We start from the raw sequence: 22582 nt of genomic DNA, 5'->3' as shown, positions 1-22582 counted from the left end.
ATTTAAAAGCTAACGACTTATCAAGAAACTCCAAAAATCATATTTTTTTCCTGAATAAAGTTAAAATGGGAAATATCTCATGAAATTAGAGTTTCTTAGAAACTCTCGTTTACAAAGCCATAAACAGTCGTATGCATCGTAATCAAATCATGTATTATCAACAGGAGAGGTGCCACATGGAATTCTTCTTTTCTACCATGCTCGAGATCAGTCTAGCGCTTATATTTGGTCTTTTTTTGTGTATGAGATGGAAATAAAATGCAACCACCAAACTACCTGGGGAGCCTTCTCCTCACTTAATTTTTTTTTTTTCTGCCGTGATTTTTCCCTTCATCAACCATAAAGAAGAAAGGGCCCTCTGGCTAAAAATATCCTGGAACAGCAGTTAGCATTGGGACCTGTTTTTTTTCTCAGCTCTTGGGAGGTAAGGTTATTTCACCTACATGTGTACCAAGTTATTTTTAAAACTTGCCTTGTTCTTCCCTGGTTATTCTATTTCAATAAACAAAAGGAAACCCTACTGTCCTCACATCTGTTCTCGGCATCCAGCTGTTCTGTGGTCCACAATCTACCAGGATCATCCCACGGTTGAGTGGACCCTTTCCCCGTAAACTGGAACACATAAAGTACTTTGGGAAAACAGCTCCATGAGTCATTTTTGACCTTCTCACAAGCATGGAGGTTGGACACCAAAACTTGATGGCACTGGCGCAAAGAACTAGGTGTTGTTCTTTATTCTTAATAACCATCCATTTTGCCATCGGGCCATAAGTGAGGGACTGGCTCAAGCCTGGTTGCATGGCACTAATGTCGACATAGAGCAGACATTCTGTCTGATGTCAAGGTTAACTCAAGCAGAATCTCACTGATCTCTGTTCATTCAATTGCTGATTCAATAAACAGTGAGCACCAGCTACACGCTGAGTTCTTTGTAAGCAGGGAGGATGAGGATGGGGAGGTGAAAGACCAGTTTTGCCCTTAAGGGGCCACCCTGTGGGGGTCGAGAAGGAGACACAATTACAGCACAGAGGTATAAAAGTCTCCAAAGAGGTATGCACAACGAAGAAGAAAATAAATTGGGGCGGTGGAAAGAGAGGGAAAAAGTCCACGGGATGGGCAGATGATCAGGAGAGTCTGAGACGCCAAACCTGCCTCTCAAAGGAAGAGTAAGAACTGGTAGAGGGAGAAGGGTTTTCTAGAGAGAAAATGCAGCCCCTCTCCTGGCCTCAGCTCTAAGTGAGGTAGGAGCCACCGCTGCTCCTCTGGTGGAGATCAGAGCCAGTCCTTGCAGACCTCCCAGGACTCCCTGCTCTGCGGTCTTCTAAAGTGGGAAAGCGCGACTCCTTGGAGGTTCTTCTTGGGGTTGGTACTAAGCACCGACATCTTACAGCACCTCGTCACCTGGTCTGGGCCAGCCCCTGGAGTTCCCTGCTCCTTCTAAGAAGGCACTTTCATGATGAGAAAGCAGGCTGCTCTGATGGCTCCTGCAGCTTCCTCTCCAAGCTGCACATTCCTGGCTCAGCGAGTCTTGATGCTGCAGCTTCCTTATCTCTTGTCCTCCCAGGTGCCCTGGTCCCACCAGTTTCGATACCACCTTAAGATCCGCTGCCCAGGAGGGTACCACCTTCCCAGCTTCAGATGCTCTAGTGCTGCTGCACATGGCAGAGCTGCTTTGATGAACATTGGGTCTCCATCTATCAGCCGTCCTCCAACCAGCCCCTACATCTCTCGGGAGTTATGATAATAAAACATGTTGACTGAATAAACACAATTATGGAAGCTCAGAATATGTCATTATTAAAACAAAATACTCCTCACCAACCAAACAACTTAGAAGTATAATCACTGAGTAAAAAGAACCAAAAAACTGTTTAAGGGGACGGGGGGACCTCATCACACAACTTCCTCACACCTGTCTCCTTTTTCTATCATCAATAGATTAAAACACTCAATTAATTCAACTGCATCCCAAAACCTGTCATGACCTCATGAGAGAATCAGGATCCTTACTTACCACCAAGATGAAGTCACAGCAACAGTACTACATAGAGGAAAGGTTGCAGGTATACACACGTGGGCACACACAGGCACACACACACGCAGACGCACAGAGGCAGTTTAGTGGGGACAATCTATCCTCAGCAACTTTTTTTTTAACAGCTCCTTTTATATTGGTTTATTTCTTTGTTTATTGATTTATTTACTTGTGGTGTTGGGGATTGAACCCAGGGCCTTGTGCATGTGAGGCAAGCACTCTTCTACCGACTGAGTTATTATATCCCCAGCCCCTTATCCTCAGCAACTTTAACATGGAATTCTCTATTACTTACCACTCATTCTCTTTGACTTCATTAATGAATCACCTTAACTCTGATATGTTAAGGTGATATCGATCCTGAGATGTTTCCTTTAGTTTTATTGTTAGAAGGAATCAAACAAAACCCTGTTACTTTCTGAGGTTGAAAGGAAGACTAAGATAATGTCCCTGTTCCTGTGTTGCTCCCATGCTAGTGGAAAGATGGTAATCAAGAACCAGTAATATGGTTTCAGTAATATGGTTTCTCTCTTTTTTTTATGTAGCTTAAAACAAGCTAAAAAATAAACAAAAATCTTACATTTTCCAACTAGGAGTATGCATGGGATACAGTTCTGGCCCACAGGACATCATGAAAATTGCTGAACCAGGTTTCTGGAAGTCGTCTTTGGAAGGGAGACTCGAGACATACCTCTGGTTGGACCTTCATCATTGGCCTTTCTCGTGCTTGAACTTGGACAGGTTGCTAATGGAGTAGCCATCCAGGCAACACCAGGTAACAAAGATGAGGGGGAAAGCTACAAGATGGCTAAATGCAAAGGCAGAGGGAGGCCGGCTCCTTGTGGAAACACGGAGCCTGCACCTTGGCCATGGTCCACCGGGTTCCAGGCGTTTGTTAAGTGGAGAGAGCCAACCTCCTATTTAGTTCAAGCAACTGCTTAGTCAGGTTTTCTATTACTCATGTTTGAAAGCAATCCCAGGCTGATATACTTTGCATGCAGTAGTCTAGACTTCGCAACAAACAGCCTTATTACCCAACTGTCGAGCAAAAAAAAAAGCCCCACCTCAGTGGGCATGCTCCATGCAGATCCTGTTCTGAGAGCTGACAGCACTCTGTCATACTGCAAAAGAATTATACGGATGAGACTAGAGAGAGGTACAAATATTTTAATGAGAATTCTAGAACTTTTCAAAATTGTATTGCTCTAATGAGATTAAATGCAAGAAAGAAAATTTCCCTAAAGCAAATCACCTTAAAAATCAAATTATTAACTGAATTCAATTTCTTAAGTTCCCTTCCCTTTCCCAACCTCCCCCGAAAAATTCTCCATAGTTAATCATAGTGATACCTTTAATTAAGCTTTTGGATCTAGCATCATGTAAACACTTCTCACAGTCTTTATAGTCCTCTTTATCTTGCCCAGTGGAGGCGGGAGGGTATTAGGGATTTAACCAAGAGGCAATTTACTATCAAGCCACATTCCCAATCCCCGCCCCCCCCCCAGCTTTTTTTTTTTGAGATAGGGCCTCACTAAGTTGCTGAGGCTGGACTTTAACTTACAATCCCCCTTTCTCAGCTTCCCGAGCTGCTGGGATTACAAGCATGCACCACCACACCCAGCTATAATCATTTTCTTAAATTTTTTTTTTTATGTATTTATTTTTATGTGATGCTAAGGATCAAATCCAGGACCTCACATGTGCCAGGCCAGTGGACAGCCCCAGTCATCATTCTTAATGGCTCTACATAGTCTATCACATTGATGAATCACAATTTACTGAACAACTCTTTCCTGTTCAATGAGGGTATTGGTAAGCAAAACTAATGGCTGCAGAGAGAAATCTCAGAAAAGAGGACATTACTCCCAAGTCAATAGGCAGCCAGAATTGTCAATGTTAAGATTCTATTAGATATAAATTATTCCCAAGCATTTTCAATGCTTTCCTCGTGTATCCAGGATGGCTGACACTTGGACTCTGGTGGTTAGTTAGGTAATCTAAGTAAAACTGATCAGAAACATTTTATTTTAAAATTAATTTTATAGACTACATATTCTAAATATTGTTAATGAAGAATATATATTTTTTTTATTTAGAAGATCCATCCAATCATGTAGTAGGTTTCAAGCTTAACTGACATGGCCAGCTTATTAACTACATGGTACAACATCCTAGTCAGAGAAAGATATTGATCCTGAGATGTTTCCTTTAGTTTTATTGTTAAGGAATTAAATAAAACCCTGTTACTTTTTGAGGTTGAAAAGAAGAGTAAGATAATGTGCCTGTTCCTGTGTTGCTCCCATGCTAATGGAAAGATGGTAATCAAGAACCAGTAATATGGTTTCAGATGATGAGAGAGGCTATGAAGGACAACAGATAAAAACAGGGAAGATGTGTTCTGAAGAGGATCTCCATGAAGGTGTCATCTCCACAGAGACCTGAAAGATGCAAATGAGCACCGTGAAGATCTGGGGTCTGGTTCCAAACAGAAGAACTGGCCAGGGCAGCAGAATGCAGTGTGAATGAGCATGTCCTGTTCTGGTGGGAGCCAACCACCACCATGACGGGCCTTGTTGATCAACTTCAGAAGTACGTGCTCTACTGGTTATTGGGGGGGGCAGGGCACTGAGGGGTTCACGTACAATAATACAATGATCTGATCTGCCGGATACATGCAGAGTTCCACTCCGGCTACAGTGTAGATGCAGGGGCGAGAGCAGAAACCAGGAGCAGGTTACAGACCATCTGGCAAATGGTGTACTTTTCCAGTCCAACAGAATACCACTGTTTGGTCCTGCATACACAGAAGTTCACTGAGTGAGAACATGGCCAGGTCTAGCGGACAACTCCAACCCCGTGGTGGGCGCACACATTTGAAAACAAGGACTGTTTCACTTATGTCCGTGATTCCTTTTAAATCTTCAAGCTATCTACTGTTTTTCTTCCCCACTTTTGGTTCTGTACATAAGTTATTCCAAATTATTAACTCTTCAAGGGGAAAAAATGGTTAACATGAATTCCCTCAAGCCTGGCGCATCATTCAGACTTAGCAGATGCAAAAGAGAGCAGCCCTGCCTTTCTAATTTTAAGAACTGCTGTGCGAACTCCTTTTTCAAGCTTCCCTGGTCTTTTGTGATTAATTTTAGTAACTGGAGAACGACTTGTTTAAGAACAAATGAGTCATGATACAGCTTAATATCTAGCAACCTAAAATCACCCTCCTCCACCGAGAATATCATTTTCAAGTATGAAATTCTCATGTTTTAAACATTTATACTCCACATTAAGGCTACGAAGCTTCCTGCTTTACAAAAGAGACGGGGAGGGACAGGCCAGGGACTCGAGACTGCCAAGAATGAGTAGCAAGTCAACTGCCTTCTGAAGGTATTTGTCTTAGGTATGTCTCACAATGTGGGGAAAAAAAAATCTCACTCAGATAAAAGTTTATAACCAGTGCCCTTTAAAATATGTTTTTCCACACAGCAATCCTACCACAATATAAATTTCTCAGGAGCTAGAATGGCAGCCCTGTGACTTTTGCATTGATTATACACCCTTGAGCCTTAGGCATAGGAGAGGCCAGCACCCAGGAGAGCAGAGGTCAAACAGGAAAGAAACCAAAGCCACAGGCTCCTGGGCTTTCTGTATCATCTCTTCTTCTTTTGAATTATGACTTGCTATAAACCTTTGCAGATTAATGGGAGAACTAGCAATCACCTCATGGAATATCTATCCAAAATATGCAGCTGGGTGGAGGATGCAGCTGAGTGGTAGAGTGAGTGCCTAACACCCTTAGACCCTGGATTTAATAGCCAGGACTCCCCCTTCCCCACTCACCCAACACCCCCCCTCCACACACACACACACATTACCTTTCAATAGGTTGTTTCCCCCAACACTTAACAGCAATTACAAAAATGTGCACCAAGTTAAAAAATCCTGGTCACTTAGTTCAATGAGTATCGTTGCCAATTTTAAAGGATTAACTTCAAGCACCGAACAGTCCCTAATTGGGGTGGGAGGAGAAAAAAAAAATTATTTTTTTCAAAAAGAAAAAACAAAGGAAATCCCTTCCAAAGTCAGTAATTGTCCATCAAGAAATGGCTGGTATTCCTTCTGGAAGTGCCCCTAGAAAACATTTTTAAAATATTCTACTCAAACCAAGAAAATTATTTTCATCTTATTTGGGGATCTGAAACACTATTTTCCACTTATTGGCTCTTTCTACAAATATTCACGATCACCTGCCCTGAGTCTGAGATCATATTATGCATTGGGAAGAGGGCGGTGAATAAGATATAGGGGAAAGCAAGTGTCATCCTACAACCAGAACAACCTTCCAGTGGTACAGCATTACATTAAGGCCCCCACGACTCACCTGTCCAGGACCCATAGCACTGTGTGTCCCCCTAGTTAATTTTATGGGTCACCTGGAGAGGGCCACAGGGGTTCCCAGATACTGGGTCCAACATTATCCTGGGTATTTCTACAGGGGTGTTTGTGGAGGAGGTTAGCATTTACATTGGTGGGCTCTGGGATGGGGGTGAGAGTGACCCAATCAGTGGACAGCCTGGACAGAACAGGAAAGGCTGATGCTGCCCCAGGAGGAGACAGCTCTTCCGGCCTGAAGGCCTTGACATGGGGCCATGAGCTTCTTCCTGCCTTTGGATGCAGTTTGAAACATCATCTCTCCCTGGTCTTGACCTTGCCAGCCTGTGGACTTGGACTGAACTTCCTTATTAGCCCTCCTGGTTCTCAGGCCTAGGGAAGGGGGCTGGAGCCACACCATGGGCCACCTTCCTGCAGCTCTTGGGATCTGGCCTCCATGTCTGCATGAGTCAATGCTCGTGGGAAAGGTCTTCGTGACCAGGCCTGCACACACGCCCTCCCTGGCTCTGTTCCTCTGAAGAAACCTACAGGGGACTTTGGTCATGGGGATATCAAGAAATGTGATGCCCTTGGAAGTTTGTCACATGTGTGCTCCGAGTCCTGCCCTCTTGGAAAATTTCCTTCACCACACACGAAACTTGTGCCACCCTCCTGGAGAGGTCAATGTGGAGGGGGGCCACGGCCCTGGCACAGCAGCCACAGAGAACAGTCATTGTGTGTGACCCCACAGAAATCCCTGGGAATCCTTGAACAGGAGTGGCAGGATTAGATCCTTTTCTTTTCTTTCTTTTAAACAATTAAAAGGCCACTGGGTGGCAAGATGCAGGATGGTCTAGAAGATAAATGGTCCAGAGTCTGTGAGTCTGTCCCATAGGACATTGTGCGGCCTTCCCCAAGGTGGTGCCTATAAAACTGGAGGTAGAGCCACAGACCTGCCGCCCTGTTAGATGGGGACATATTAGGGATGGATACAACCGTGAGAATCCCAAGGCCTCTGGCTTGGGGACCCGGTGGAGACGACAGTCTGGTTACTCCGTCATGAAGCACTGGTTTGGAGAGTGGCGAGGATACGAGGGGAAAAAAATCAGGACAGTGATGTACAAGTCCAGCAGGACATCCTCAACCCCAGGCCCTGGGGCACCCCTTCCCCATCAAGAGTGTCATCTGGGAAACCTCCCTTGGGATCAGGGCTGTCTCAATGCCCAACGGCAATGTTGTCATAATGACCATGACATTCTTCTTAGGAGCTAACTTTCCCCTGGGTTTATCATTCTCAAAACAAATATGTTGGAAACTAAAAAGATAAACATGTTAAATGAGTTTCAAAATAATTAAAACAACCAACCTTCCCGCAGCCCATCTCACCTCTTGCTAGGACGAGACTCTGAGTTCTCTCTCAGATTGTGTTCAACCTCATACCAATGGGGGTACAGCATGTGCCTCCTTCTTGCTACCTCTCTCTAAGCCTCTACCAAAGCCGAAAAATCCCCTGTAAGTGGGCTCATTTGACTGGGGACCTCAATTCCATTGTAAATAAGATGCCACAGTGACAATGCTAGCTAGGAAATTCCCAATAACCTCCCTCCTTCCCTGCCCCCAGCAGATGTACTTCTCCGTCTAGACTCCTCCTGACTCTCTTGCTGGAAAATTCGCTAAGCAGTACAAACAGAGCCAAGGCCAGGGGGTATCACCTAATTGAATGGGATGCTGAGTTCGGCTTTTAAAAAGTGACTCAGTAAAATCCAGAAACAAGTCTCTTCCCTGAGCCAAAAAGCTCTCTGGGCCAGCTTTCAGCTTAGGGTGAAGCCACTCGAAACAAATCTTTCCAGAAACACAGAGTGTCCTGAAAAGTCCTCCTCCGCACCCTCTTCAGAAGAACCCTGAGCCAAATCTGTAAACTGCAGTGGGCTCCCACCTGGTCCTGTTGCCCTGCGTGCTCTGGTCTCCATGAGGACACACTATTGGTCCCCCTTGGGAAGGTGCTGACTGTTAATGTCTCAGGATGGCATCATTTCAAATTTCTTGTATCATTTTAAGATTTCTCATAGTCACTCTGACCCCAGACTCTGCCCAGAAACGTGGTCTTTGCTGAAAACCTGTCTGGTGGGCTTTGGTGAGCAGTCATGTGGTACTGAGGCGGAGTTCACGGGTGGGAGCAGACACCTGTTTCACAGCTCAGAGCTCTGTTTACTACTGACTCCAGAAAGTCACTTCACCCCACCCAACCCTCAATTTTCTCATTGGTACAGTGGGAATAATAATGTATACCTAGTGCATTTATGTCTGTTATCCCCTGAAGTAATTATGTGAAGGAATAATAACAGTGAACCACATGAGTTGTGTGAAGATGAGGACCATTTAACCATTGCATCATGTAGCAGCTGGTAATAATAAATGCTCAAGAAACTTTTAATGATTATACATAATCAATAAATAGATGCAAGAAGAGCACCAGACATGCGAGAGATGTTGCATGGACGTCAGGTAATATCATAAACCTGCCACCACTTGTGCAGAGTTCTTCCAGCTCTGGGCTGCCAGTGACTTGAACTCTTGTAACAATATCCTTAGACACCATTTCCAACAATGTGCTCAGGTCCTGGGAACTTGGTGTGTGTATTAGGAGCTGTCTGGTATTAGACGACTCAAAAAACAAACAAACTAGGAATCCTTCGTGCCAATTATTGATCTCCACCAGGCAAGAGCTATAACTTAATTCCAAACAGCCAAGACCATGGTTTGAAATGGATACTGTAAAAAGCAAGAAAGCCCCTCAGGTATGTCCACCCCCACACCCCAAGATGTCATGATAATGACGCTGATGAGACATCCATTCCTAGGTACTGAGGAAGTTCATTGAAAGTCTCATGTGCCACTGAAAATATCCAAGTCATCCAACACCTGATAAATACAATTGGTGACTGAATTAGTTTATCAGACCTTCTCTGACCGATTCTCCTTGGTGCAACAAATGTTTTCTGAGCATCCACCCTGAGCCAGACCCTGTTCCAGGCACTCTGTTCTCAAAGAGAAAAAACAAAGGACTTCTCCACCAAGAATTTGCTGTGTGAGCATGACCACTAAGTAATGTGACTTTTTTTTCTTTTTTCCTTTTTTTTTTAAGAAGCATATTAACTACAGGTGCCTGATGAGCTATGTAATTATTTTGACACAATTTCTATGCCTAATATACAAAAATTCCCTGTCAGACCTGATATCAGAGATAGTTTATACATTTCATAAGGAAAAAAAAAATCACTATTTCTTCCTTACTGTCTTACCTCCTTTTTTGGACCAAAAACAGTACTATCTATTTTCAAGGGCTTCCTATGCTGACCTGGTTACCCTGGATCTTTGGTTGCTTCCCCCAAACAATCTCAACACACTTTCACAGGCTGACAATGTGCCAAGGTTAGAGACTGTGAAAAGAATGTGTCACTGGCCTTCGAAGGTCTTCCAAAAGTGGACTTCCAAAGATATTTAAACCGTAGCCACCTAAACTGTTGGATTGAGTGGAAAAGTCCCAGGGTGCCTCCCTAGAAAATGTGCCTTCTGGTAACTGGTTAAAATACAAGCATTTCATCTGTAGTTACACCACATATTTATTTTAGTTGACCAAGTACAGACCACAGAGCAAATGCACAACCCTCTCTCTTCTCACTGGCCAGAACCTGGTAGGTCAGGACAAGGGACCCTCCACGGCCCAGCTGTCTCCCACAGCTCATCAGAACTATGGATGATGATCTAAGTCTTTGAGGCTATTTTAATTCCCAGCAAAATTAATTTGGCACAAATGCAGCAGGAGTCCCTTCCTTTGCAGGAAATACTTCTGTTACTGTGAATCTGGTACATAAAATAATCCACCCACTGAAGAGCAGAATTAGCAGTGGCGTTTTTGTATTGGGTTTGTATCCCTGAAATAATTTCTTTTTTAAGGTTTCCTGTGGGATCACGGCAAGTGGGTAAGGTCACCTGTAGGCGGGTGCCGAGGGGGCTTCCTCAGATGCTTATCTGGGGGCATCCCATAGGGACTTGCACCGCACTGCGAGCCTCTCTTCTCGTATACAAATCCTCTTGTAAATACCTTTTACCCGAGTTTTGGTGCTGCCGGACAGCAGCATTAGGATGTGCCCTTAGGCCATCATGAAAACAAGGGCCTACTTATTTCTAAAAGGAAATTGTGAGGATAGCTAGATGTGTATTAGAATGTCAGCATCTTCATGAAACCTTCCTTCACTCTTCCAGAAGACGCACCTGAGTGTCCTCTCTCTTTCCGCTAAACTCGTCATCGGTTCCCCAGGCCTGGCAGCCAACCTGGACAATCCTGCAGTGTAACCGTAAGGCATGCTTAGCTCATCTTTGCAGTTATAAGATGATCCTGTACTGGGAGGTCAGGAACTCTCTTCACCTTTTTACCCTTCACATCAGGAGACCCCCAGCAAACATACAATAATCTCATAAATTTACTCTCCATATTTATAAATAGTCAAAGATCTAGAAAGCACTTTGGTGATATGGCCCAGCAGGGCTGCCAATCCCCACTTCAGGACTCTTTACTGCATGCTAAGGGACTTTGTATAACTCTGTGGCACAGGACCTTATACATACCTCACTTTACTGTCTTCTCAAGAATATTAAAAAAAATGTTTTAGAGTATAACAGCTTTGCTCACAAAACCAGCTTATTTCCATATTAAACATAAAAGTACGCTTTGGAAAAAAAATAGAAGATCCACTAATTAAATTTATTTCTAGATTTATTTTAAATGCTTTAATTTTTGTCATAAACGAATCTTTGAAATGTTGCATTTTAAACAACGCAGCAGCCTTTTTTATTTGATTGGTTTCTGAGACACAGGAGAGGACTGAAGAACAAAGGAATTCTCAAGATGCTAGTAAAGAAAAGAAAGCAGTTTTGCTTCCTGCTGCCCACACCCCCAGGTCCAGTGGTCCACAGGACATCACTTCTGCTTTGCAGCAGTTTGTGCCCTGGGTTCCATCTCTGGCTCTAGGTGTGGGCAGTGAGTGAATTTGGCTTCTTCCAGGAGTTCAGCTGCATGATCTTCACAGACCTGATGTGCACCCAGATCCGAAGCAAACCTCCCATCTGTGACCTGGTCAACTCCTTCACTGGTGCCCTTCCAAGCATCCTGCCATCAGCCCACCTGTGACGCTGTCTGCATGTGTGCTGGCTGCCTCCCCGGTGAGGTGTGACAAGGACCCAGAAATCCCCTGAACGCTGTTCAACTGCACAGCCCAGACATGAGAAGTGTAAAATACTATATCAACAGTGCTCCCGGGACAAGCCAAGGCCACGGTAAAAACGCACAAGGCAGGTAAAAACAGATGACTTCCCACAAAGGCAACACAAGAGCAGCTATTCCCTCCGGATACTTGGAGCCTTTTAATAGATACCCCCACCACTGCTTTACCAATATCATCATTTCTGGGGGGATCATGAAAACAGAAGGGAGACAGTATAGTAGAAGAAAGGGACCAGGAAAAGAGAGGAGGGGAGGGAAGAGAGACACACTGGGGAATACAACTGGGCAATTACATGGTTCTATTGTGGGCACATATGAATATGTAACAGCGAATCCCACTATTATGTATAATTATAATGAACCAATAAAAAGAAATTTTAAGTGCCCATATCCAATGCATGGAATAAACATTCCAAATATATATACATATACATATACATACACACACACACAGACACACACACACACATATATATATATATATATATATATATATATATATATATATTAATTAAAGAGTTGTTTGGCATTTGTGTTATTTTATAGTAGCATACACAAACGATTTCTCTCCCTACAATTTCACAGATTAATCGTGGAAGGGTTGCATTATGGTGTTAAGTGCAGGACTGAGATTGGTATGAAAGGGCTGCTTCACAGCTTTTTTCTCACTTAAGGCATTAAGAGAAAACAGAAAGTATAAAAGGACTTAATGTGCTAATAGATATACGCACGCACGCACACCAACATAGATGCATGCATACTGGGGGGGCCTGAATACCGGGGTCTCCTTCTAACAGGGCGGGCCTCATGACAGATGTAACCTAAGACAAATGGAGACTGTTCTAAGGATGGGAAGAAGCACTGAGGGACTCTGAGCCGGTGAGATAAAATTTTATGATGTGAAAGGAAGAAGTCCAGGGAAGAACAGGCCCCAAGAGAACCCACCGCAGCCCTCCCCCATCCACCCCACCTCGTCGTAGCCAAGGCAGGGAAGAGAAACCCACCAGGGCTGAGAGACAACCATGCTGTGCCTCTTGGGCAGGGCAAAGTCACCCCACTACCCGCAAGCTCAAAGCAAAACACGGCCCGTTCCCTCTTCTACCTGTCCACATCTCTGAATTTGGTGGGGAAAAGAGAAGAGCTATTTCTCAACACAGAGCATTTTCGTGTGATTTTGTTATGTTCTTGTATAAAACCGCGAGTGCAGGCCAGGGATACTGGGCAGAGTCGCAGGCTGCACACCTAGAAACACAGATTTGGCTCAAGACTCCAAGGGCCTCTCCAACACGGAGCCGGAAGAGCGCAGCTTGAACCAGGAGCCACACACGGTACCATCCACCCTCCAGCTTGGGAATCCTTATGAAGACCTGCGGCAGCAGTGACTGAGTTCACCCCAAAAGCACTCCCATAAAAGCCCTCGCTTTCCTCTCTTCTCTGCTCAAGGTGTGGGGCTGCACTTCAGAGTCTGGAAAATGCCTGCCTCTCTTCTCCAGGTGCTGGGAGGGAGTACCTGGCCAGGGACATGCTGCTCATCCAGAAGGGGCAGAGGAAGGGCTGAAAACTTGGCCTGAGAATCTTCAAGGGGTCCTTGCATGGCACCCAGAAGCCCTTTCTTCACCAAGATCCCTGGCACTATGTGGAAAGGATGAAACATGAGAGTCCTACATTCTTCACTCAACTCTCTACCCTGAGGTCTTCATGCATTTGCAGTAATGCAGACTTTCAACTATGGCTGCTCCTTGCGCCCCCAAGGAACATCTCAGTTCAGAAGAACTTGGCACGCTCTTCCACCTGGCTGCTGTCATCTGGGTAAAGCTGGTCTATCTTCCGGTACTTTCCCTTCCCTTTCATCTTGAAGATGGCAGAGCAGGTACAATATTTGTGGGTTTCACAAGCTTAGTAAAACCCCCCCCCCCATCTGTGACTTCTTTGGCGCCTCTGAGCAGAGTAAGGCACTGTTAAGCAGGACAGGAATGGCACCTCTTAACCATTCCCCGTGGCATGAAAAAAAAAAATCCATTCAAATTTATTAATTTTTCAAGGGAAAAAATGCTCAGGGCAGCTTTTCCTCTTAAATTCTCCTTCATTTCCCCCAAACCTTTCATTCTTTCAATGGATCTTCTTCATGCCCTCTAATATTTTTCTAGGCATCTGAACAGAGCTTTCAGTGAACGCATCAGGTAGGAGCCAGAAACATACTTTACCAACAATATGTGCCAATCAAGCCACCGACCTCGCTCTTCCCCATCAGTACTAGCTCCTTGTAGGAGCCAACAACAAACCCAATCAGGTACCCGAGAAGCAACACGTGACAGTATCCCTCAACGTGCCCCAGTCTCCTCACCTACAAAATAAGGAGGTTCGGTCTTAAAAATCCCTTCCTGCTCTAGAATTCTGTGATTTTAAAATTTATGCAGAAAAGATGAAACATGAGAGTCCTACATTCCCCACTCAACTCTGTATCCTGAGGTCTTCACGCTTTCCCAGGACCTGTCGGGTGCAGTTCAGTTTGGCCACCTTGCCACTCCCCGAGACGCACTTGAATAATTACACAGTGAGGCCTCCGCCCTGGCTGCAGAAAGCCCTAATCTCAGGTCTCTTCGTTCCAAAGACCAAAAGGTGAATTTTCTCTTTGGAAGGTCATGCACAATTCCATATCAATCAGGATGGCTGACCTTTATGTCTTTTTTTTTTTTTAATCTCATGTACCTTCTTTCTTTCTCATATTAAGAAAAAAAATCATCTCTTATCTTTACTTTTAAGAATATTAAAATGAGGCTCAGTGCCGAATCTCCAAGGCCCCAAAGCAACTCTATCCACGGAGGTATCTGGGCCAGAAACCTGGGAGCTAGTCTCAACATTTCCATCTCCCTGGCCCCATGGTGACCAAGAACTGCTGATCTGGCTCCTAAATGTATCTTAAATGTCCATCCCCATTGCCTTCAGCTCCCCCAACCCCACTGCCTTGCCCCGGGGAGGAGGGGCCTCTGCATGTTCTCCACCAACCCACCTCCTGCCCCATCCATTTCCTAAGCCACAGTAACCTGTATAAGATGCACACAGTGTTACATCACTCCTCGTGTCAGACTTCCCCGGGGTCCCCACTGCTTCCAGGAGGTTGTTCCAAATCCTTCAGAATTCTTAACAAAACATCTGATGCCTGACTTCCTCGTGTTCCCATAGCTGAGCTCCTTCCCGCATCTGGCTCTCAACTTGCTTTTCCCTTGTCCGGCACAGTCCTTTCCAGGGCTCCTTCCTCCACAGCACACACGTGCTTGCTCCCTTTTGCCTGCCTATTCCAGCCACTCTTGAAGCTCAGTTCGAATGCCGTTGCCTCTGTGAAGCTCCCTTGGCCACCTACGGCAAGTCCCTCAGGTACACCTGCTCTGCGCACCTGGGTCTGTTTTAACCAGTGACATTTTTTTAAATAATTTTTTATTGTTTCTTTTTAGTTCCACATGACAGTAGAGTCCATTTTGATATAAATACATAGCATGGAATATATGTTATTCCAATTAGGACCCCAGTCTTTTGGATATATGTGACGGTGAGATTCACTGTGGTGTATTCATATAGGTACACAGGAAAGTCATGACAGAGTCATTCCACTGGCTTTCCTTTTCCTCTCCTGCTTCCCTTCCCTCATTCCCCTTTGTCTAAGCCACCGAACTTGTATCTCCTGCCTCTTATTGTGGATTAGCTTCCACATATCAGAAAACATTCGACCTTTGGTTTGGGGAGATTGGCTTATTTTGCTTAGCATAATAGTCTCAAGACCCATCCATTTGCCAGCAAATTCGATAAAGTCATTCTTCTTTATTAACCAATGACTTTTTACCATCTACCTTCCTCCCAAAAAACTCCTTACAGGGCAAGGGGCAAATCTCTGTGATGGTTCTTGTACCCAAGTCACCAGACAAGAGTTTCAGAGCATTACAGATTCTACTTGACCAAAAGAATGAAAATGTGGGAAGAAAAAGGAAGAGAAAAGAGACATACAAACTATTTATGTGTAGCCTAGCCACACATCTGCCCCCTTTCTTATTTTTTTTTTTTTTTTTTTGAAAAAGGGTCTCACTATGTCGCCCAGGCTGGCCTCAAACTCGCCAACCTCCCTCCTCAGCCTCTGGTGTAGCACACTCCAGCTCCCCACTCCTGCCCATTCTTGATGGTACAGAAACAGGAGGAGAGAGAAGAAAAATGAGGAAAGTTAAAATAAGAGGACGAAGATAGGAATAGTGAGAAAAGAAGTGAAAGGATCACCCCATGATTCTTTGGGACACCTTCAAAAAAAAGCACAAGGACTTTGGTGTTTTAGAAAAGTTGGCACACGACCTTTCCTCCATCTATTCTTATCTTTAGAATGCCCCAAGTGGAGAAGGTATTCCAGAAAGGAGGACAATATGGGGAATTGAGGTGGCCGAGGAAATAACACTTTTGTTTGAGGACAAGGCACTGAGCATCCACGAACTTGGGTGAAATTTCTTGTCCACAAAGAGATAAAACAAAGTGACCTCTGGAGATGCCCTCTGGGGCCTTTGTAGAACATGGAAGCCCCAGTGCCCATGGCACCCGCTTACCGCTGCCTCTACCTCCATCTTAACCAAACCATAGGATGTTTCAGTGCACTGAAGGTCAAATGAAGGTCACTGACGTTTCCCTCACTACACGGGTTTCAACCACCTAAATCTGAGTCCCTTGAAGCCCACCATGAAAATGCCACCTGCACTGAGAAAGCCACTCAAAATCCAAGTTCCTCACTGGAAACAAGGGCCAAAGGTAGGGCTCTCTTGAAGTCCATAACTAAGAATGAGTGACTAAACCGATCTGGCAAAAGCAAATCAGAGCAGAAATGCTTACCCACCCAGGCCTTCTTTGCAACCTTTTTTTTTTTCCAGTTAAAATAATGTTTTTCATGTAACACCCAAGTTCCCCTCCACCCAATATATTTCAGACACTGGCATTTCATGTCTCCTCCTGCTCAATCTCTCTAGCTGATCTCCTCTTTCTTTCTTTCTTTCTTTCTTTCTTTTGTACAATGAGATACAACAGAGTTATTCAGTAGAGAAAAGCAGAATCGGGACACAAATAAATGAAACGGTTTGGCAGCTCTAGGATCATTGTTCAGTGAAACAGATACAAAGTCATTTCCACAACCGTGGTACTTACAACAATACTGAATGGAAGGGTACGAGGACTCTTGTGAAGCAATCAGGAGCAGTTTGTTACATTGGCCAACACCAAGGACGGCCCCATCTGTTTAAAAACCTTTAGAAATAAACTGAAGGGTGACTTATGCTCACTGTAAACTCCGTCAGTGCGGCCTGTGCTATAAATTTGGTGGATTTAGTCAGCGTGGCTGCCCAGAGTGGAGGAGCACAGCTAATAATTCTCCTCCAAGGACTTCTCTGAGAAGTAGTCCAGGGCTCACAAGGACTATCAATCTGTTCATTAGCACAAGTCAAAGTTACATGAGACTAATTGAGAGCAGTCTTCTCATTAATAGTCTGTGACAAAACAACAGCTGTACAGTCATTAAAAAAGAAAATAAAGCCCAGAAATTCACATTAACATCAAATAATGGTTTGCAGGCTACTTACATCAGTGTCGGGTCCCTTGTCTGCACCCGGGCATGAAAAAGTAACAAACTCATGGCACCTCTTGTGTACCACAAAACAGCAAACTGAGAGAGACAAAAGAAAACGAAAATTAATATATGGGCTTTGTTCTCCAAACATGGCTACTTACTGTTAGAAGTTGTTTTCATTTCAATGTAAATAAAATCTTATAAACACTCATCAGAAGGCACTTCACCTTCATAAGCAACATTTTGTATTGATTTGACTCACTGATGACACAGTCACAAAATGCCAGAGCTGACAGGAGCCCAGGAGACCTATGCTGTGGTTCCCAGCCCCTAAAGTTGAGGGAGAGGGGAGCTAGAGACTACAAGACAGTTTTCCAAGGTACAAACCAGAATCAAAACTTAAAGCACCTTGCAACATCCCCTACCAATACATACATGCACTCACAGACGTCTGTGCACATACATGAGCAGACACATGTATGTAAACATTATACCCTGTGGGTGAAAATAATGCAAATATAAAAAAAGAATAACTGATTATAAATAACTCCTGAGCATCCCTTAGTGTGGTTTGCAAGACATCCTCAGTGAAATCTAAACTTAAGGGACTCATCAAGGCACAACCCAATCTCCAGAAAACAGCCCTCTGAAATGGGAGAAGTTGGGGTGCACTGAACAACTTCTGTTTGCCTGTGCTGACATGAGTTGAAGGAGTCCCTGCAAATCTAGCAAAATCTATTACACAGCAAGTATTTTCCGGGCTCCACATGGTTTTGATACCTACTCCTGGAGATGTACCAATAAAATAATCTGTTAGAGAACTTAGTAAGCAATCCCCTAGAGGTTTTCAGGGATGATGTAATGTGGGGGAATATGAGCAATATCTGGTCCTTCAAAGCCTGAAGTCTAGCTTCAAAGGGCAGCCTCCATTACTGTTGGTCATCATTGAATAATAAAAAGGTTCTAACAATATACTCTCAGAGTGTTGGGGAAGTTGCAAGCTGTGGTTTGAATGTTTGTTTCTTCCAAAACTCACAATGAAATTTGGTTGGACTAGAGTGGTGTTGGGAGGTGGGACCTTGGAGAGGTGGTTGGGCTGTGAGGGTTTGGCCCTCATGAGTAGGACTAATGCCATTTCAAAAAAGCAAGTTCAGCCCCCTCTGCTGCTTCTATCATGTGAGTATAAGGTGTGCCCTCCACCTGGAGGAGGCAGCAAGAACACCCTTGCCAAATTTTAGCACCTGACCTTGGACTTCCTAGCCTCCTGAAGAGTGAGAAAATAAACTTCAGTTCTTTATAAATGACCAGTCTCAAGTATTCTGTTATAGCAACAGAATGCAACTAAGACACTGCACAAAGAAAGCTAGAACTCCTCTAATTCTCAGTTCGTGTGCTATTTTCTTCTCTTACCAATGATAATGCAACTCCCTGCACATATGTTAGTACATGAAGGAGATCAAAGAGGGTGAGCCATTTCAGTGGGTGGGAAAGGACAGCAGGTTTGCTGGGCGCTGAACTCCCAACAGGAGATCAAGTACTGAGAGAGTACTGAGAGGACCATGAGTGGTCAGAAAGAAATTCAGAATATTTTTGATGAGCCTTGGAAGTCACCGAGAGGTTTTACACTGAAAATAACACAGAAAAAAGCAATATCTAAGATATGCAAATAGTAGCAACAGGAAGAATTTAATAGTATAGATTTGTGGCCATAAGACCCAGTTACAAGTCTTTTGCATAGCAGAGGTATGGAAGTAATTGTCCAACACTATTCAGGATGCCAAGATACGGACACAACAGATGCCAGAGAAATTTCAGAAGAATTTTAGGACTTGCTGATTAACCATAGGATACGCTGCACTAAATATCCTATTTCATGTGAGCACACACATACATATGTACACACAGATGCACATTCCTATACAAACCCAGAGGATGAAGAGATGGGGTTTCCCTATAAGAGAAGAAGAATCAGGGGTGATTGTTGGGTAGGAGCCATCCCAGAAAACTTAATGAATGAAAAGATCTCATATAGGAGCAACCTTTTAGAGGTGGAACTGCCCAGGAGAGGGGTTATCTTGAGCTGCTACACACCATCTACCACGCCCAATACACCTGCCCACCCTTATGCACGGCCAGAGGCTGGAGGAGGTTGGAGAGAAGCAGAAGAAAGGGCCCCCTGGCTGTCTGGGCAGCACTGAGCCAATCAAAGGGCAGCACTGAGCTCCTGGGAGTCCTCAGAGGAGCGTCCTTTCCACTGTGTTCTGCTAAAAGCATCTTGATTGCAAAATCCTCCAAGGATAGATAATAAAGCAGGGCTTCGAAGGCGCAAATTAATCTGATCTGCTCACAGCCCCCAGGCACAGAATCACTTCTCGTTCACTGGAATCAGAAAGATCAATTACGAACAGAAGAGGTTAGAGCAGCATTATTCCTGATCATGGTTTATTCTGGAGACGGTGTTTGGAGAGGAAAATCAGCCTTCCGATTTCCCACTTAATTGTTTAAACACCCAGGTCTTTCATCCTTTTTATTTTTTTTAAGTCCTCTCCATATGCGGATGAACAGTGTTCAGAAAACCCATATTTGTCAAACCCCTTTGGAAAGACGTCTTGTCTTCTGCACCTGTCATTGCTATCTGCATCTACACATCAACACAGTGACACAGCTCCACCTGGAAGTATTGCTATTGCACACCTAATAAAACATGTCTCATTTCAAATTTTTTCCTGAGAAGAACCAGGCCATTACTGCCCAGTAAAACTTACAGGGAAGCAAAAAAAAACCCACCCACCCCCAAATTACATCCCTGCAGCCTGCCTTAGGGGCTCCCTCCTCCTCTTCTATGCACAGAAGCTTCCCATTTCAATGAACAGATTCTACCAACAGGAGGCAGACAGGAGGGAGAAGGGTCTTGTGTTTCCAAAGAGTCACACTCACAGATGGGGGTTATCTGAGGACAAAGACCCTATAGGACTGTTTGAAAATTCAAGATTCATGAAAGATGACCTCCAAAAGACAAGGAAATAGAATCTGCCCAACCTGGATGACCAGGGAGAGAAAGCCCAGTTGTACCTTACCTTTAAACCCACCCCGGTCCCCCATGGAAAAGATGGAGAAGAGGACCTTGTAGTTGGGCTGACTCTGGCTGAATATAGCATTTATCTGGGAAGGCCTGCCCCAGAACACCCAGCCATGACCAGAGATTCCAAAATGGCTGGTCTTGACCTCTGGTTTCAAGTTGCAAACTAAACTGGGTAATTCACATGCTATAAGACAATATAATCAAACAAGACATTTGAAAAGTCTTGCTAGTGACATTGAAAGAAGAGGAATAGATTGGGACAATAAAATAAGAATTCACTGGACTTACCTGGAGATGGCCAGTATAGGTCTTTCCCTGGCTAAAAAATCGGGAGTTATTATCTTTCATATTTTAAAATCTAAAGGAGGGGATGGGGTTGTGGCTCAGCGGTAGAGCACTCGCCTAGCATGTGCAAGGCCCTGGGTTTGATCCTCAGCACCACATAAAAATAAATAAATAAAATAAAGGTATTGTGTCCAACTACAACTAAAAACAATAAAAAAATAAAGGAATTTATCTTACCATGTTAATGTGGAGTAAGGGGAATTGGGGAGAAGGGGAAATAAGGTGGTACCTGTCTCATGGTACACCTTCAATAATACCTGCCTGACCTGGACAGCCAGGAAGACAAACTGGTAGCCCCTGAGCTGGGAGGAAGTGGAGACACAAATCAAGGCAGATTCTTTCTGCATCATGGTTTTTCAGGGGTCCAAACTCTTGGTCCTTAAACAAATCTGTGCTTAAGAAGCCACAGGCTGCCCAGAAAGTCTGAGTTGGAGCCTCATTTCAAAGACTATGGGTCACCTGCATCTGTGAAGCCAAATGAGAGGATGGAAAACAGGAATCCAACCGTGTCATAAAGACACAAAGTCAATCTTCACGCCATTAACTGCTAAGCACAAAATCACTTTCCTCTAATCCTCTGCATGACACGCTTACTCTGCCTCCCAGACATGGATGACTGGATAATGCACATAATGTGGAGAGAACAGCGCAGTGGGACAAAGAGTGACAGAGACCACAGGCTCCGCCAAGTACATTCCTTAACACACCCTGACTGTGGAGTTGAGAATGCTCAACTGTGTCAAAAGCCATCATCGTGCAGGTGACTACCTGAGGGCTCTTGATCCTAGACAATGTCTCCTAGAAAGATCCTGAGAAAACGTACGTCCAGAAGCCTTTCCATACCCCATCCATGCATAAAGGTCTGACCAAAAAAATATATATATAAATATATATATATATATGTGTGTGTGTGTGTATATATACACACACACACACACACACACACACACACATACATACAGTGAACTGACACTATGGATAAGGAAGGGGCTGTAGCAGAGTATGTGCTGTCAGTCAACTCCCCTTCAGAAGTGCCACCCGCCAGCACCGATCACCCACAAATCAGTAAGTACAGCAAGGGTTCTAACCCAAGGGGAAAGTTCAGCTAACAGTAATCAGTCACCACTATATGCCCACTAGGATGGCTATTGTTTTCTTTTAAAAAGAGGAAGAAAAGAAAAGGTGAAAGGAAAACTGTTGGCAAGGATGCAGAGAAATTGGAACCCACATCCGTGGCTGGTGGGAATGTGAAATGGTACAGCTTCTTGAACAGTCTGGAGGTTTGCTAAAAAATTAAACATGGGATTCTCATATGATCCAGCAATTTCACTTCCAAAGAGAAAAGAATTGAAAGCCGGTACTTAAAACAGATATTTGTACACCAAGTTTCATAGAAGCATCATTCTCAATAGGTAAGAGATGGGAACAACTCAAGTGTCCTTTAACAAATGAATGGACAAATGGAAGGTATTATGTACATGCAAAGAGCAAAATCCTGACATGTGCAAGAAAAGGATGAATCTGAATACATGGTAAGAGAAAGAATCCAGAGAAGAAAGAAACAAATGTGTATGATCCCACTCATGTGTGGCCGCTACAACAAGTTCATAGAGTAGAACAGGAGTTCCCAGGGATGGGGCCAGGAAAGGAATTGGGAGTTGGTGATCAGTGGGTTCAGTTTCTATTTGAAATGATTAAAAAACAAAACTTCTGGAAATGGATAGTAAAGGTGACTGGGCAACACTAAATGTACTTAATGCTACCAAATTGTTCATTTAAAATTGCTTCAGTGGTTAAATTTCATGCAACATGTTTTACCACAATAAAAAATATTTAGGTACTGAATCAAACAAGAACAATATTCTTGAGATCATAAACAAG

The 22582-nt window shown here is 44.0% G+C and overlaps 1 protein-coding gene across 2 annotated transcripts in view; it reads right to left on the bottom strand.

The window, feature by feature from the left end:
• Positions 1 to 22582, bottom strand: part of Prkca (protein kinase C alpha) — a 410592-nt gene that overhangs the window by 246229 nt on the left and 141781 nt on the right. For both annotated transcript variants that reach the window (XM_058572202.1, XM_046422686.2), the window contains exon 3: positions 17288 to 17370. In XM_058572202.1, the coding sequence (XP_058428185.1) occupies positions 17288 to 17370 (83 nt within the window). The remainder of the gene's footprint in view (positions 1 to 17287; positions 17371 to 22582) is intronic.

The sequence above is a fragment of the Marmota monax genome, unplaced genomic scaffold, assembly GCF_021218885.2.
Source record: "Marmota monax isolate L192 unplaced genomic scaffold, Marmota_monax_Labrador192_F-V1.1 WCK01_AAM20220418_F8-fsc00173, whole genome shotgun sequence".
In the NCBI taxonomy this organism is placed as follows: domain Eukaryota; kingdom Metazoa; phylum Chordata; class Mammalia; order Rodentia; family Sciuridae; genus Marmota; species Marmota monax.
This window is presented reverse-complemented; position numbering and strand designations above follow the sequence as displayed.